Here is an 18,385-nt window from a genome sequence, read left to right as displayed (position 1 = left end):
AAGGATTGTGTTCACTGACTCTCGTCCAGTGGTCCGGTCAGCGTGTCGATGCTGCTGCTGTCTGTGTCCGAGGCCAAGGTGTGCTCCGTGGACATGGACGAGATGTCGTTAGCCGAGGAGGACTGGGACGCCGAGCCTGAAACCACATCTGAAACATAACAAAGGAAACACAGTCTTGATCTGCGGCTACACCACTTCCTATTGCAGTCTCATAGCTAATAATGAATCAGGATGGAGCATGTACTTACCAGAAGAATCTTCTTTCATTAAGCCATTCTTGTTCCTCTCTTCCCAGTCGATCACCTCTTCATAAATTAGTTCTGCAGAGAGAAAAAATATTACATTTTCTACTCCCAAATCTGTACCCTGGATCCTGAGTGAGTGATCTAATAAGGATCATGGTCAGATCCCAATAAGTACAAGTTTTAGCACCTCTGTTTCAACCTGAATGCGTTTTCAGATCAGTAAAAAAAACAACAACACACAGTTATAGGTGGTTTGAGCACCTCCTCAGCTGACATTCTCTGCAACAATACACCCTGACAGTGCATCTTTACAGGGTGAGTCATTAAAAACATCACTTTATTCTTGCAAACTGTCAGTATGAGGACTGATAAGATCATATGGGATCACAGAAGATGCATGCCGATGTGAACAGTCATATTACAGGATCAGTGAGGACAGATGTTAACAACAGGTCTGAACAGAGTCTAAGAATGAAAAGACATTTGTTCACTGAAATACTCATACCATTGTGGCTAATGAGTTTTCATGAGGAAAAGTCATGAAGAATGAATGGGATGTTTAGCTGTAACCTCAAGTAGTTGAGACAGTTCCATACTGTACATTACATTAAAAAGGTAAATGAGGCTAAAGTGCATTGCTGATATAATTCATTAGAGGGCAGTGCACCCTACCTTTCCATTGCTCAATGGAGTGTTCTCTTTCCTCCAGCTGCTTATCTGAAATCTGGGGTGGAGGCTGTGGAACAAAGCAATTCACTCGTATCACACCAAGGACAAACACAAGCGCTGGTAAATAGGTAAACCACAAGTGGAGCAATGGCCTCACCGCGTCTGCCTCTCCAGGGTCGTACCACACGTGGATGTAGGGGTGGTTGAGGGCCTCCTCTACAGAGATCCGGCTCTCGGGATCAATAACCAGCATTTTGGACAGCAAGTCCCGTGCTTGACAAGCTGTTATGGCAACAGAGGAAGGACAGAGTAACTATGGAAACAGGCATACATTATCATTTCATTTAAGTTTCTTTTTAAGCTTCAAGAGAACCCAGTACTTCCCACATGGTATTGAGTAATATCTGTGGGAATGCCAAAATCTCTCCTCTCTTTTCAGTACAGCATAAGAACCTCTATCCTGCATTATCTAAACCAGCCGACATCCAGCATCTGTGTTACTCACTCATATTATATATATAATATAATATAAGAGTCCTGTGGGTAAATGTATATTTCTTTCACTATTCCAATATTCAAAAATTCTTACTCTTCAGTTTGTCGTGCTCCGAGTCAGAAGGGAAGGCCCAGTCGGGGAAAAGCTCGGCAAAGCCCACGCCTGGATATTGTGGCTTGTTCATCACGTAGTTCCTCACAGTCTCCATCAGCCTGTCCATAAAGTCCAGACTGGGCGTGCCCAGAACCTCAATGACCTTATTCCACTGGTCAATGTCTGGACATCACGCTTGTTAGGGAAAAACCCTATTGAACTATATATGAAGAGCAATATGAAAAGGCAAGAATCAGTAAAATCAGTAAAAAGCAGTAAAATTGTTTCCTCCACAGAAGAAAACGCATCTATATCAGGATCACACTGCACACAGCAGGACCTGAAGTAATGTTATTGAACCATTAGAGACAGGGAAATGGCCAATATAAGTGCAAATGATCAAACCCACTTCAGTTTGATTCCCCTTATCAGTTAGGGGAAGATTGTAGATACAGTAAATCCACAAAAACTGAGGTCTGCTGGAAATATTGAGTCATTCCACTCAACTGCTGATGCTCATTGCTCAGAGGGCATAACAAGGGAAGCATCTCAACAGATAAGTCTAAGCACAGAACAAGAATGAGGTATTTTCATGCCAAATCGTGGTCTGATGAAAGGTGAAAAAAATGCAGGAACGGCGAGAGTGAAGGATACGGTCGGTGCCCTGGAAGATCACGCTGCCCTTAACCATCTCTCCCATGATACACCCCACTGACCAGATGTCCACTGAAAAAAGGGAGAAAACACAAGCACACACGTAAAAAATCATATTTGCAATACAAACTAAATACACAGTAAATTCAGAGCAGCTCTTGATATTTGGGTTCATCCTGTGGCTTCGTCGTGACTGGATGCTTTCATCACATTCATCTGGAGGCTGGATCTCTTTTCCCTCTCTGGCTGGAGAACTTGATGCAGCCTTCCAGCCTTTTCTCCTCAGCTCAGCTTATCAGTTTACACAGCTGTTGCTCTCTCTCTCTCTCTCTCTCTCTCTCTCTCTCTCTCTCTCTGTGAATTTGTGTGTCTGCTGAGCAGAGTTGGCTCAGTCCACTCTTTACTTCAGAGCATTATCATGTAGCAAATAGCCATTAAGCCCTCTCATCATAAAAATTGTTACCAGTCATCGGTCTTAATTAGAGATAAACCGATATGGTTTTGTCAGGGCCGATACCGATTATTAGTAGTCAAGGAGGACTGATATTTGGAGCCAATATTAATTATGATTATCATCAAAAATAGAAACATATCAAAGTGACCAGCAGCCAACCAACTAACCACTGCAGCAGGGCAGCGGACTGATAAAGACATTCATCAGTGACCGATCAAGACTGGTTCAAAGGACTCCTACAAGTGAAAAACATCCTAGCATACCTGATATGCTACTTTATTATTTCAAATGTTGCTGTGTATAGTACAAAACATAAAGTCCTTCAGCATCATGTGATGTAAAACATGTTTTTATATTTGCTGATCCACTGCTGATTCTCTATTTATGATTGTATAAAAAAGATGTGTGGATGCCAAATTTAAAAACATGTCATTTCTCTTTCTAGCTGCTGCTAGTTTTATGATTGCAAAGCTGCTCACCATTCTCCTTATACTTCATGCCCAGAATGACTTCTGGGGCACGGTAGTATCTGGTCACCACGTAAGGTGTCATCATGAAGTTAGTGCAAGCTGTTCGCGCCAGGCCAAAATCCAAGATCTTCAAAGTGCAATCGGACTTCACCACAATGTTACTGGGCTTCAGGTCCTGGAGGAGACAAAGACTCTATAGATCTATAGGAACATACACAAACGGTAACATCTGGACACAACTGGTGCCAATTTTATTTTGGAGTCAGGTATTTGACCGATAGCCAAAACCGAACTCTAGAACTAGGACTGTTTGATCAGACCCTCACAATAAATCTTGTTTGCACCAATTCCCAAACATATCTGAAATGTGATTATTTCTATCCCAAAAATAATTTAGACACCATCATTGATTCCATCATTTAAACACTGTCAAACACTACTCACTTGTATTAGGAAAAAAAAAATCCATTATTCCAGAATACTAACTATGACCAGAAAATCCCCACTCCACCTTGCCTAAGATTATTTAACTGAACTTTTAACCTCAAGTGGGGAATTAAGCAGTAGAAAATGGATCATCATCATTATTATAATTATAATTATTACTATTATTTGTAGTCGTAGTAGTATAATTAATGTCTTTAAAGTTGTGGTCTGTTCTTATAACAAACACACGTGCCAACAAGTTTTGGCCTCAAGCCTCGATCAGGGTGTCAATAACTACATGTTATAATAATTTCGATCCAAAAATGTGTCAATAAATACATGTTTGTTTTAAATTGTTGACCATGCCATTAGAATAAAGGCATCCTAATAGTTTAACAGATGGGTTAGGGTTTTATTAAGATTAAGATTATTAATCGAATGCCAATTCAAATCCCTTCCCTTTATCTTCTTACACCTACTATCAAAATAAATCTCATAAATTCTCGGAGATTATGCTGAATTTTACTTAATCCTTAGTTGTGGTTACATGTGAAACACAATAAACCTCAAAATTCTCACTAAGACTGAACAGGAAAATATTGATTTTGACATTAACATGATCAATTATCATTATTTGAAAGATTACCCTATGGATAATGCCAGCAGAGTGTAAGTGTCTGATGCCACAGAGAATCTGGTAGAGCAGGTAGGACATCCTCTCATGGTCCAGGTCCATATGGATCACCTGGCACAGGCTGGCATCCATTAGCTCCATCACCAGGTACCTGAGAGCAGAGGAAGTAATGTAGGGATTAAGAACGTAAGGTTAGGTTAAACAGACACACGACCAGAATAATTAGTAAAGATACACTACCGTTCAAAGGTTTGGGCTCACAGAAATATCCTTATTTTTGAAGGAGGCCCATTTCCAGCAACCATCTCTCAGGCTATTGAATGATTAGAAAACCCTTGAAAACCCTTGTGCAATTATCTTAGCACAGCTAAAAACTGTTTTGCTGGTTCTTTGACAAAAGCAAAGAAATCATTATTTCTAATCTTGTCAATGTCTTCACTATATTCTTGATTCATATTACAACTCTTTTGATGAATAAAAAAGTGAGTCTTTATGGAAAACACAAAAAATTGCATAGGTGACCCCAAACTTTTGAACGGTAGTGTAAAAAAACAAAACAAAAAAAAAGGCCAAGAAGCTTTCAAAACATAGTGGAGGACACAGCTACATCTTAAGTGGAAAAAGAAACCCAAGAGTAGATTTATAGAGCTAAAAAAACAACAACAAAAAAACACTGCACCACTACTTACAGATCCTGGAATTCCTCCAGGGACTTCTGAGGCGTGAACACATTGATCAGACGGATGATCTGCAGCAAAAAAGACAAGGCATTGGCTGGAGAGACAACCGAGGTCAGAGTGCATAGAGTCTGTGTCTGAATGTCTGAATTCATCAGCATTACAAGCATCATAAAGCTTACATTTTTGTGGTTGACACATTTCAGCAGCACCAGCTCCCTGTAGGCGCGCTTCGCATGGGTCTGGTTCTGGAAGGGCCGGCACAGCTTTTTCACAGCTACAGGTATACCAAGCACTGTATCTATGGCAGAGCTGGTCACATGAAGAAGAGAATAAAGCCGAGATGTTTTTTCCTCTCCTTGTGTTAAACAATAAAATAGTGTGCTAAATGTGCAGGTAATTAAAACCCAAAGAATAAGGACCATTACAAAGAGAGACTTCAGAGTATGTGGAACTGATCATTCAAAAGTGATGTTTTTCTGTAGTCTTACAAGTCATATTTTTAATGCAGTTTGCATCTGATGCTGTATTTTTGGCATTGGTGTAGAACAGGAAAAAACTCATCAAGTGACCAAAAAAGGGACAGTCTCAAAGTGAAAATGTCATGATAACATGGCCATTAAATCCATTTCATAACTTGTCATAGACCATTGTGTTATCACAGGGGACTATGAATATAAATGTGATCCCCATTGTTGGTACAAACTAGGGCTACCAAACAAAATGAAGTGAAATACGAAGTTTTTGAAATTAAAATTAAAGTAGAACGTAAATTTAGTAGAACATTGGAAGAGAACAAGAAAAAGTTAATATACAAACTAAATATGAAAAATCTACAGTATTACATGGCTTTATTTTACAAACATAGAAGATACACAGTAGAAAATTAAAGTTATACGACTATGCCAGATTAAAGCTGCTTTTTGAAATGGCTGAAATCATTTGTGACATAGCCAAGCCAATCTGATTAATATAACATATATTTATTAAAAAAGAGCAGATTCCATGTGAGTTCTACTCTCGACACCAACAAAACAAAACCAAAACAAAAATCTGATTTGGGTCACTTGAGTCTGCCGTCTGAACAAAACCTGATAATTATAAAGTAAGTTAAGTCTTTATATTAGACAGAAGACTAAGGCCTTGGTGAGAATGCCACAGAATAAATAGTTAAACAAATAAATACAATTTATAAAATCTGATTGTTTTGGCCACTTTTGAGTTATCATCTTTAAAAAAAAGTGAGTCCACAAATAAAGTTTGTGACAATCAAAAACAGAACAATTAAATTGCAGATTTTGCGATATGTAAATGAACGTGTTTCAAGTTGCAATGTTGATTTGAAATTGACTGTAAATGTAATCACTTGTTCAGCCCTAAATAAGTGCATTGAAAATACCCCTGGCTGTTGACAAAATCAGCAAAATGCCACCACTATGCTACCACGGTGCGGTCTCTCACCAGACGATGCCCTGGGCCCCGGAACCAATAGCGCGGAGCTGTTGGTAGCGATTGAGTACAGTGAAGGTGGAGTCTCCCACCTGAACGCTGTAGAACTGACTCTCTGCCTCACTCATCCTGCTGAACAGTCAGGACTAGCAGCACTGTCTGAACACACAAACACACACGGATTATGACAGTGAACATTAATAGGTGTACATAAGAATATTACAGTTTTTTAATGCCACTGAATCACTCAAATGATTGTCCATGACTCAGTCCCTGGCGTCTCTCCTGTCATTTTAAGCCTGGTCTGAAACCAAACACTCCATCACTGCTTTGTTTCTTTTCTTTTTTTGGTCACTGTCCAGTTTGCTCATCTGACAAAGGTAGCAGCGGCTGGAGCTTGAGCAGAGGCCGTAAATGCTTTGGCGAGTGTAGTGGAGAAGAGAGGCAGCTGACAGCTTAAGAGTTTCCTGATGCTCTCACTGCTATTTCTAAATTCACGCTGACACACTGGTGCTAATACATAAAGCACAAACACAGACAAACAGCATTAAGCTACTACAATGGGCATTTGCCAATTAAAACATGTTAATAAATATCTCTTATTAATTAAAGTTAATATAACAATAATTACATTTATGAAACTACACTCGGGCGTCACCAATTATTTGATTATTAGATTATTAATCAATTAGGAAAATTAACCGCCAACTATTTTGAAAATCGATTAATAGAGCTGCAACTAACAATTACTTTTGTAATCAATGAATCCATCGATTATTTTCTTGATTATTCGAGTAATCCTTTGGTCCATAAAATGTTAGAAATAATAATTAAAAAAAAGATTGATCAGCGTTCGTTGAACAAACTTGTTCAATTTAAATAATTTTTGTATATTGAGCAAAGAAATGAAGAAAATATTCACATTTAAGAAGCTAAAGCAATCTTATTCTTATTTTAATAATGATAAAAGCTTCAAACCAATGAATCCAATATCAAATAGTTAACGATTAATTTTCAATGCGATTATTTATCAAGTAATTGACTCTATGCTCTATCGATCAATCAGTTTAAGCATTTTTTTCAATAATTAAAACAATCTCCAGGTTTGGTAAACACTGATCAACATTTTATGATATTTTACGCACCAAACAAATACTTGATCAATCGAGAAAACAATTGACAGATTAAACGATGATAATAAAAAATAAGCATTAGTTACTAATGCCCTAAATTACAGCCAAGCCCTAATCTGATATGACTGAAAAATGGCTGAAAATCAATATTGTTTACACTACATTACATAGAAAATGTTCCTAGTATCACATTACATGTGGTTTAATCTGATACTAAGTTTACAGAAGGAAAAGGGGCAGCCAATTCTTTTCTTATGGAAAAATAAACATTTATGTATTTTTCCAACTTGAAGGAAGGAAAAACAATTTTTCATTGAGTGTAATCTAAGGAAGTACTGTATATACAAAATGTTAATCTAACATAGCAGTAAGTTATTCTTTCTATGTTTCTGTGTGAGGAAGTGGGGAAAAAAATAAATTTTGAATATTGTTTACAAAAACTGAACAGCTCATTTATTTTCATTTCAATATTTTCCATTATTTCATTCATCTAATGAAGCATTTCTCTCTGTGCCTCTGTCCTCATTTGTTCTAATCCCCAGGATTTCTGCTTCTCATCTCGTTTGCGTCCTTCTGTTGGTTTGTTCCGAGTTAGTTTCTTTCATAACCCACAGTTTGTGTTTTCTCTTCTCTGTATGACTTTGTATATAAGACAAAAGAAACCTTCAGATGTGGGAGGTGTGGGTCTGCAACGACACCATTAGTCAGACGAATCCTTCATCTCACCAGCTACTTTCTTCTTGTGTCTTGCCAGTTTTCTCTTCTTCTCACATGTACATCCCACTTGTCTTTGTATTTCTTTTATCGTCCTACCATTCCCTCGCTCTTGTAACACTTTTCTGTTCTTCTCTCATCTTCCCTGTGGCCTCCTAAGCTATTGGAACTCAAAGACCGAGGTCCTGACAGTTATGTTTTTGACGAATATTACAATTATCACACGCAGGAAGAGATTTCCCTATATGATTGATTACCTAAACTTTATTTAAAGGCAGTTGCACAGGAATAATTTGGAATAAAAAAAAACTGCCATGACAAAACAAGGTTGATGACGTGAAGCTAAAGTGTGTAACATAGAGGGTTTATTGGCAGATAATTTGGTGTTCTGGTGCCTTAATATAAGCCTTTCACAAGAGGCTTACTATACATATTTAGTAATATTACATCCTTTCCAGAATACGAAGGTCACACAACTTCCCCATCCTCAACTCGCACACTGGCACACTGTTGCGACAAGGGGTGGGTCAAAATATCGATTTGGTGATACTGTCGTCCTTCCTCACGCAATATGATCATCGATACTCCAGGGCAAACATTGATATTTTAATATAATTTATTTTATTTAATAGATTTAAAGCGAATAGTCCTTGTCAGTTTCACTCACCGTCTACCTCATGTTCTCCTCACGGTGCTGCTGCTTAAGGAGGGAAACTTGGGAGGTTACAGTGGGCTAATGGTGGAGAAAGAGAGGGTAAGAGATGCCCCATCCATATTAAATACATAGTCTTTATGCAGCTTGTTCTCCATGTTGTGATATCGTGACCGTCTTGCAAATACATTGATTATCACAGAATCGTTGTATCGTGATGTTATTGGTATCGTGAGCCATGTTTTTCCTAACGTATTGTGACAACTGTCCACTCCAGTCCAGTGCAACCTTAGGGTCTGTACATGTACTTATTTAGGATTTTTTTTTTTTTATTAACAAAAAAGCTTCCAAATACTAAAGTATTGTCAGAAAGTAATCACAGCAACACCGTGAATATAATTTTTTTTTCCTATCCCATTTTTCAGATTCCAGGTATGACAGATGACAGATGAAGATGTGTTCTTGACAGGCACAAACTTGCCTCTCGTGGATGGAGATGAACTGTGGCACGAATCCCATCTTTTAACTGAAATGTTAGTTTAGAAAGCAGAACAAAATATCCGCCTGGCCTACTGACATGTCATCTGATAGGCTAAATCCGGGCTAGGATATGTACCCCGACAATCCTACATAACGTAAATGGGGTGATTTTTGTAGAATGATATAATTTCCACAGGCAGCGGCATGTCTGCTCATAGCGGTATGAAGTCATCTCAGTCACGGTGACTGCAGAACCGACACAGACCGTCACAGGTTCCTCACAGCTCAAGTCACACTCACATAAACGCCGGTTACATTCACCGTCATCTTTACGAGCTATCAAAGTTGCCGAGGCCTGCTCTACCCCCGTTTTTCCACTGCTGTCGACAGCAATGCAGTAGTTGGGCCGGGGGCTCAACTCAGAGCTGGGACGGACCAGCTACTGTTACCGCTTTTCGACCGAGGAAGCGAAAGCGGTAACAGTAGCAGCAGCAGCGGCGGCGGCGGTGGTGGTGGTGGCGACACTTACCGTCTCTCGTCGCTGTTCCCACGGCATTTAAAACACAGACAGCGCACTCTTTCCGTCCTCCAGACACAACCGACGCTGGAGAAAGGTTTCAGAGAAGGGCCGGTAGGGCTGTCACCGGAGAAAAACGCCGCCTACGACTCCTAGCTTCCCTCGAGCGGCAGCAGAAGTAGCGCGGAGCGGAAGAACGGGTGCGGAGGAAGAGACGACGACGGCGCCACAACAAGCAGAGAGAGAGAGCGAGTGACGTCATCACGCTCAGTTCGCGACAGCTGCTGCCGTAAACTGTTTTTTCTCGTGGACAAAGTTTTTAGTTCCATTAAATTTAATTGTTAAAAACAAAGTATAAATACAAAATAAGCATTTTTAATGTCATACAATTTCAATATTTAGACTGTTTCATCTGTCATCTTAAAATAATGACTTTCTATCAAAAAGTGTCATGATGAGCTTCTACACTAATATTTTGACCTAAAGTGACATACTTTAAAACATTAAGATAAACTTTCTCAAAAATAACTTACTGTGTAAGCATTTTGACAAAAATGCATCCATGACCATGTAAAATCTAAAAAAAAGTAATATTTTTATTCATTTATTTATCCTTTATTTATAGCCAGGGAGGTCCCATTGAGATACAAGATCTCTTCTAGCAGCACAAATAGTACAAATAGTTACAGAGACAAAACAATTTCAGATATACAACTCACAACATACTCATACAAACTGGTCATGAAGGGCCCACTTGTTGACATTCAAAAAATGCAAGACATGCAATAATACAAATATATATTTTTAAGATATTACCATCAAAATCCAATATGATTTACGTACTATGAGTAGAGAAAAATAACTGCACACAAATAGAGCAGACTGCTTAATCTTTTTTATTGATTGATAGTGTCTGTCTATAAAACATACATTATAAAATACAATCATAGTTATAGATATAAATCAAACCCTCTCTTTAGGCCCTATAAAATAAAATCAGATAAATACAGATTATCATTATGATTAACCATAGAAATGTCAATACAAAAGTAGTAAAAATCACATCACGGTACAGGTTCCTGTTCAACCATGAACTGACTTTGGAAACTGTTGAGCAGCCTGGACATTCAATGTGTTTTAAATTAAAATTGAATGTAATAAATGAAGCAGAATTTTTTTTTTTTTTTAGAAAAAGAATCATTGCATAAGTTGGAGTAGAAAAAAAGACGACTGAAATTAGTGGGTTAAAAACCCACCAGGCACAGTGACTGCAAGAGTATCCAACAAACATATAATATATAATATATAATATATAATATACATATGAGTATGATAACTATAGATCGAAAATATTAAGTACTACATTTCCCCTTGTGCAACAAACGTTTAAGATGCTCCGTACCAGACATACGATATTCATAAAACAGGAAGAGAATGATTGTGTACATTCATAATGCACATTTGGTCCCAATATTGCACATCTGTAAACACTGCAATATACCTTTTGCATTATTATTTCTTTGGCTCAACTCGAGATTTGAAAAGAAAAAAAAAAAGAAAAAAAAAAGGCATAGCATGTTTCTTTGGATGTTTGTGATTGTTTTCATAGATTTTCATAGACTGTTCCGCAAGGCCTGAGTGGCACTGGCACATCCTCAGCAGTATATCGGTCAGACTTCACATTTCTCTCTTCTTCTTCTTTTCTCCATAAAAGGTACTGTACCATATACCACCCTCTTTACCACCATTCACTCACTCATTCATTCACACCCTCTTCCACAAACACACACATACACACAAACACAGGCCCTGCTTCACCCCATCCCACATCCCAGGTGTATGTACACACACACACACACACACGCACACGCACGCACTCACTCACTCACACACACACACACACACACACACACACACACACACACACACACACACACACACACACACACACACACACACACACACACACACACACACACACACTCAGACTCACACATCCAAATTTCAAATGTAAAATTGCACTGTAAACCTATGAGCCTCCTCTCTCATTTCTGGGGTTCTATGAGCTGTGTTTATTCCACTGTCACGGACTTGGCCAAGTTCCTGGGACAGTCAACCTGCACAGGGAAAAAGAAGTTTGTTTTAGCAGATGGCATGTGGCCAAAAAGAGTGTCTGTACTGCCATAGGAGGTTTTGACAATAATGTACACACTTACTACTTTTTACAAAAAGACCCTCCAAAAAACTCTTATTTTAGCAGAGGTTATGCAGAAAAATACTGAAATTCTGAACGGCAGACACTCCAGATACAATCATGCCTGCATTTCTCTGCATACACAGGCTCAGTCAATGACAAATTAGACTATGCATAATGAACTTTGCTTTTACTTCCATCATTTTCACCAGTCGCACTTTCACTGTGACAAGTAATGATTACTTAAACAATATCTTTAATTATGTTTGGACAATTAAAAACTCAACATTTCAACACCGGTATTTAAATTTTTACCAGTAAGATAAACCTACATTGTGTGTGTGTGTGTGTGTGTGTGTGTGTGTGTGTGTGTGTGTGTGTGTGTGTGTGTGTGTGTGTGTGTGTGTGTGTGTGTGTTTGTGTTCATTATGCATATCTACAATCCTCTCGCATCCCAGTTACAGATTGATTATATCTTAATAACTTTACTTAACTTAATTGTATACATGTATACAGTATGTATAATGCTAACTGATGCATCAGTGAGATCCGTCCCAACCAATGCATTAATATGACAATATCATCAGGCTTGCCGGGGGCCAATTATAATTAAACATGCAAACAAGTTAAATGTGTTTGAATTGCAAATTAGATGGATAACACAAGATATTTTTCCAGTGAATGAACATTTAAATGCAAGTTTTTCCTTATATGAGGATTTGTTATGTTTTGGTGTTCACAGCAAACTAGTGTGTTACGTTACGTTAACTATTTTATAGCAAAAACTGAGATTAAATAGATTTGTGTACTTTACATTGGGAATGAGTTGAGATACCAGTAAACACTGCCTGTGACCTCAACTCCTGCACTTTAAATGTCATGCAAACATTATACACCGTTATGATGTGTGCTGCTAAACTCTTGGCCAGGTCACACTTGGAAAAGAGTTTTTGATTTCAATGATTTTTTACCTGGTTAAATAAAGGTTAAATAAATAAATACTGTGTTGACTACTCACATCATATCCTCGCAAGACGGCCAAGTGGAAGGACAGAAGCTGCAGAGGGATGATACTGAGGATTCCCTGCAGACAGTCCACAGTTTGTGGCAGTTCAATTGTCTGGTAGGCATTCTTAGCGATCTCATGGTCGTCCTGGCAACAGAGGATGATGGGCCGACCCTGATGACAGGAACAGTAAGAGTTGGTCAGCGTCATGTCATTAGTCACGATGGATGGTTGTTTTGTGATGCATGTGCCATTTTTAAATGCCAATGAATGATCGTACCGTTTCGATTTTCCGCTCATACGTGGAAAGTTGTTGTTTGCATAAGAATGGAGTCTGTTAATATCAACAGACGACCGACTCCCAGCAAAATGATCAATGCCGAGCAAAGACTCTGCTGTTGCTTTTGTTAGCTTATCTGCTCTGTGAGTAGAACAGTGCAGTCTGTTCTGTCACTGTTGTGACTGGAGCCCGGGATGTTTGGTCGTGGCTGTCGCGAGACCCACAAATAATGAAGCTGCCGTACAGTTATGGCCAAACATCTATATTTGGAACTTAGCCTCTTCAAGAAGATTACTGAAGAAATAATGGGGCTATTTTCTCTTTGTACTTGTAAGGACTTATTGCTCCACCTTTACGACCGACAAAGTGCACTATAGAGTCCACTATTGTGTCTTTTATGGGACTTACCGATCTAGCAGTGACTTGCTGCAGAGCATTCTGGCACTTCACATAGCAGGAGTCCTTCATGATGACCATGATGACTGGCATGTCTTTGTCTATGAGTGCCAGAGGACCATGTTTCAGCTCCCCAGCCAGGATGCCCTCTGAGTGCATGTACGTGATCTCCTTTATTTTCTGCATTACAATAAAAAAACAAACAAGAGAATACATTTTTACTCTGTAAAAGAAAAGAAGATAAAGCATTTTTTAAACCAACCATTGTGGCATTCTCAACTTACCAGTGCCCCCTCCAGGCAGGTGGCGTAGTTGAACCCTCGGCCCATCACCAGAAGGGACCTTTGCTCATACAGTTCATTGGCAATGGTCTTGATCTTCTCATCCAGAGTCAACACCTTCTTAATCATTTCTAGGAGATTGCAAGGAGACTGAGGTGAGGTCTGAGTCATGTGGTGATGGTTATGAATGTAAACAAGTACAGGTTTTACGCAGGTTTTTGTCCATGGACATTTACAGAAGCAATGTGCTCATGCTGGGACCATTTTAGGCAGTTTACAGTGTTCAGTGTGATATGTTTGTGTGTTAGATCACTGACCAGGAAGCACCTTCAGGCCATTGAGGATCTCAATTCTTCTCTCCTGTAGGGAGAGCCTGTCCTCACTCATCATCAGGCAAAACATGATGAGAGACACGATCTGACTGGTGTAGGCCTGAGTCAAACACAAACAGATGAGCTGAACTTCATAAAGTTGTGTTAATACAACAAGACATCATAGAGTAAGTATAATATGTTGAATTTGAAAACTGTTACGAACTGTACCTTGGTGCTTGCCACTCCGATCTCAGGTCCTGCATTAATGTGGACTCCACAGTCTGTTTCCCTGCAAATGGAGCTGCCCACTGTGTTGGTGATACCAACTGTCAGCGCACCCCGGTTCTTGCAGTAGCGCAGTGCCATCAAGGTATCTGCTGTCTCACCTGGGTGAACAGAGGGAGTGAAAAGATATAATAAAAAAATGAAGAATCACAAAACAGTGTAGAGATAAATTGAAAAGCTCTACTTTAAAACCAAGTGCACGGGGCTCTATCTGACGCCCGGCACAAAGTGTGCGTAACATTTTTTACACCCAGTGCAAACGTCGTGTAGGTAGCAAATGCACTTGTTCTTATCAGTGCACCTGTGGGTTTGTTGGTCTTAAAATGAGGTGTGGTCAGGTGCAATGTTGGCGCGTTGCTATCTTGAAGCAGCATTAAGCCACTGCTTATTGTCAGGCTTATTTAAGTGGTAAATTACCGGTAGATGTGCCAATAAAGGCAGATCCACACGCCACACACTTCAGCACTCCTTCAGTGAATTTGGGAGAGTCCACCAGCCAGGCAACTATCACATGCTCATTAACCTGTGTGTTAAATCACACAGAAAATCAGGCACATCCATTTACTCAGTGAGTAAACTGCCGACGCCATGTTTCGTCTTAAATTCAAAATGACAATTATCTGTATCGCAGCATCATGTGAGACTTCAAACCTAACTTTGGCATATCTCCTTAAATATCCATGAACCTTTTCTATTCGATTCACTTCTCCAGTTTCCTGCATTCACCATTTAAATAACAATGTGCCAGGCATGAAATGATGTAAACAGCACATTTTAGACCATGTGCATTAGATCATCTATCATCTATCTGTCCCTGCACTATCTCCTTTTACACTTGGATCCACCTCAGCAATCTCACCCTCTATCAGTCCACTGTTCCTATCTAGTTCCTATCTAGAGTTCTTCCAAGACTACGTCTATGTAGCTTATCACTGCACCCCATGGAGTGAGAGTGAAGTATTGTTTTAAGTGACTCTGTGTGTGTGTCTGTTTACTTGTGCTTCCACACTTGCACTTGCCAATAAGACCAACAGAGGGCGACATATGCTTCTTACGTGAATAGGGTGAAGTCTGATTGCCTTGTTCCTCTTTTGTGAGTTGCTTTGGGTAAAAGGCTTCTAAATGATTCAATGTAAATGTCTTAAATAGGGCCTATGATCACAACTTTCGTTCTGTTGTGATATCACATTAAGAAAATATCAAATAATAAAAAATATATTGTATCTGCCCTAAAAATACATGAAAACATTCACACAATGGTAAATGTGCAAGAGTTAACCTCCTTCCCAACTATCTATTATTATTTTCACCTGACTGGCTGATGAAAAAGCAAACGTCGTCTCTGAAAACAGGGGTGTTCCGGTCCAGGAAGTCACTTGCCAGCTCCACCATCACCGGCAACTCCGTCAGCTCCTCCAGGATCTGTCTTGTCTGGAAAAAAAAACAATAATAACAGGTGAACAAATTCACCACGATCACAGCTTTCATAACATAGGGCAATTTTATATGACACTTATTAAAATGGTCATCATCAGTCTTATCATAACTCATGTACTCACAGCCACTGTGGCATAAAAGCTTGTGCCACAGCCAATCATGATAAGCCGCCTGCAGCGTTTGATTTCTTTCAGGTGATCCTTCAACCCACCGAGAATCACTGAGAAAACACACGCACAGAGCACATTTACATCAGTTAGAACACCACTTCAGTGCATGTTGATTTAGTACATGGCATTTACTAGGACATTTAGTACATGGCCATGTTATTATTCGCTCCACCACAGAGGTTGTTTTGTCTCGTTGTGTTGAGAATAATTCAAAAAGTAAATGATGTATTTTGATGACATTTTCTGGGGATGTAGGTAATGGCCAAAGGAAGACGTATGTAGATTTTGGTGGTGATCCAGATATGGATACATGGATGAGTGCTTTTCCCCCCACATTTAACATGTGCTACATATTAAGGAGGAACACCTGGCGACTACAGCGTGACTCCACTTCAATATTACAAATCGAGTTAGTCACCGCTTCAAGGGATCTGATCAAACAAAAGCGTAGAAAAGATTATAAATTCACCTTTGTTGGAGTCAAAACAAATCCGGCCTCTCATAGTGTTGACGACCGACTCTGGCTGCTCAAAGATCTCCTTCTGCATGAAGGCATCAAAGTTTCCTGTAAAGTGAGGATCGTACATGGATTAGATTATCTGGTAAATTAAAAGATGCTGAAAATGATTTCACTTATTCAACCAGTAGAGGGCAAGCAAGTGTACGTAAATGCTGTATGCTTTCATGATTTTCAAGCTTAGCTTACAAACAAAAGTGAGTTTGTCATGTCATATCTAACAGATAATCCTCTGACCTTTCATGATCTGCTGCATCTCCATCTGCAGGGTCTGGATTGCCCTCACAGGATCCTCACCGGCCTGCCGGCTCATCCTGTGGATGGACAGTTTCCCTCCGGTAACCGCTGCAATGTCATTGTCCTCCAGGTACAGCACCTTGTTGGTGTGCTCGATGATGGCACTGTCGTAAGAGAGAAAAGATGAGCGTGCGGTGAATTAACAATGATGTGCATTATTTTTGTTGAATATGTTGAATAGCTAGAGAGGGAAGAGACCGGAGAAGGCTCCAGTATCAAATCACCAGTTCAACAAACATGTTGAGAAGCTAGATTTTGATCATTTTGGACACAATTTAATGTCTTACACAAACAAAGTGGTGTCTTGTTCCCTCATTCTGCAGCTTCACAGCAGGAGTCTACGCCTCTTTCTCTCTTTCACTTTATTCCCTCATCTTTAGGAATGTAAAAAATGGCAATGCTTTTCTGTATGTTTTTGCATCGAGGGAAGACGCATTTGTGGGACAAGGACATCTCATCTACCTAAACAAACCAAAGGCAATAGTGTAGGAGCAGCTGTGGAGGAGTTATGCCACAATGGCGCCGGTCCATTACCAATGTTTTTATTATTTACACCATCATTTCTCTTCATAAGATGCTCTACTCTTTTTGATCATATACTGTATAAGAGGGAACTCTCCACATTTAAACTTTAACCCTTTAAGGTACTAATCAACCATTTGGTCGACCACACTTTAAGTCACTATATCTCATTGAAACACTGAATTAATGTGACTTGTTCTGAATGTTGTACTTTATGAATTATGAAAAACAGATTTATTACGTACAGACATCTCAACCGTTTGGTAGTGGCCTGTATCTAAAATACTGTAGGGTCTAATTAAAAATAATAATATATATATTATATATGTATATATATATACAAATAAATATATATTAAATGTCGTTATTGTTATCATAAATAAATAAAATAAAATAATAAAAAATGCAAATAAATAATTTTTCCTTTGCTTTTTTCTTGGTGCGTACCTTAAAGGGTTAAAGCTTTAAACACACATTAATAAAAAGAAAGACACTTTAGGTTTGCCACAAAACACAGAGACTAATAAGTTTCCAACCTGGCGTCAGAGGCGAAGTAATACTCCACAGCCCTTCCGTCCCCCACAGAGTTGATGGAGTCTGAGCAGTCAGGTCGGTTATGGCTGTTCTTCTCAACGACTCCCTCCTTCTGGTGACCTACAAGGTTAAGAGAGTCATAAGCCGAGGGTCAGGAGTCACACTGGGACTTTGAACAACTAAAACAATCAAGATGTGCTCATCACTTTCATTCACATCCTTCTCTTTATACTCAGGTCACCCCCCGCAGTGAGGACTGCTTTGCCACATAAAACTGTGATTTAACGGTAAGAATCTTATGTAACCAACAATACTAAATAAAGGCGGTAAGAGTTAACAGTTTAGGAGTTAGATGTAGGCAACTGGACTTGCTTTATTTAGGTTGAGAA

At 39.2% G+C, this 18,385-nt stretch overlaps 2 protein-coding genes across 2 annotated transcripts in view; both read right to left on the bottom strand.

The window, feature by feature from the left end:
* Positions 1–5: 5 nt before the first annotated feature.
* mapk9 (mitogen-activated protein kinase 9) lies at positions 6–9,935 on the bottom strand. The gene is made up of 12 exons (XM_083891112.1): positions 9,776–9,935; positions 6,280–6,426; positions 5,001–5,130; positions 4,831–4,889; positions 4,154–4,292; positions 3,091–3,256; positions 2,158–2,229; positions 1,504–1,686; positions 1,072–1,196; positions 918–981; positions 249–320; positions 6–148 (listed from the first exon to the last, which is right to left on the bottom strand). Exons 2-12 carry the CDS (start codon positions 6,393–6,395, stop codon positions 12–14), a joined length of 1,263 nt encoding a protein of 420 aa, XP_083747238.1. The 5' UTR covers positions 6,396–6,426; positions 9,776–9,935; the 3' UTR covers positions 6–11.
* Positions 9,936–11,778: 1,843 nt separating this feature from the next.
* The window catches only part of LOC310928700 (glutamine--fructose-6-phosphate aminotransferase [isomerizing] 2-like), a 41,959-nt gene continuing 35,352 nt past the window's right edge, over positions 11,779–18,385 (bottom strand). Inside the window, exons 15-25 of the mRNA XM_083891340.1 lie at positions 17,999–18,116; positions 16,881–17,044; positions 16,596–16,691; positions 16,079–16,176; positions 15,830–15,950; positions 14,463–14,620; positions 14,238–14,352; positions 13,924–14,051; positions 13,652–13,819; positions 12,976–13,137; positions 11,779–11,880 (exon numbers count right to left, since the gene is read on the bottom strand). Coding sequence (XP_083747466.1) covers positions 11,836–11,880; positions 12,976–13,137; positions 13,652–13,819; positions 13,924–14,051; positions 14,238–14,352; positions 14,463–14,620; positions 15,830–15,950; positions 16,079–16,176; positions 16,596–16,691; positions 16,881–17,044; positions 17,999–18,116 — 1,373 coding nt within the window. The 3' untranslated portion in view covers positions 11,779–11,835. The remainder of the gene's footprint in view (positions 11,881–12,975; positions 13,138–13,651; positions 13,820–13,923; positions 14,052–14,237; positions 14,353–14,462; positions 14,621–15,829; positions 15,951–16,078; positions 16,177–16,595; positions 16,692–16,880; positions 17,045–17,998; positions 18,117–18,385) is intronic.

The sequence above is a fragment of the Microchirus variegatus genome, assembly GCF_963457635.1.
Source record: "Microchirus variegatus genome assembly, chromosome: 6".
In the NCBI taxonomy this organism is placed as follows: Eukaryota; Metazoa; Chordata; class Actinopteri; order Pleuronectiformes; family Soleidae; genus Microchirus; species Microchirus variegatus.
This window is presented reverse-complemented; position numbering and strand designations above follow the sequence as displayed.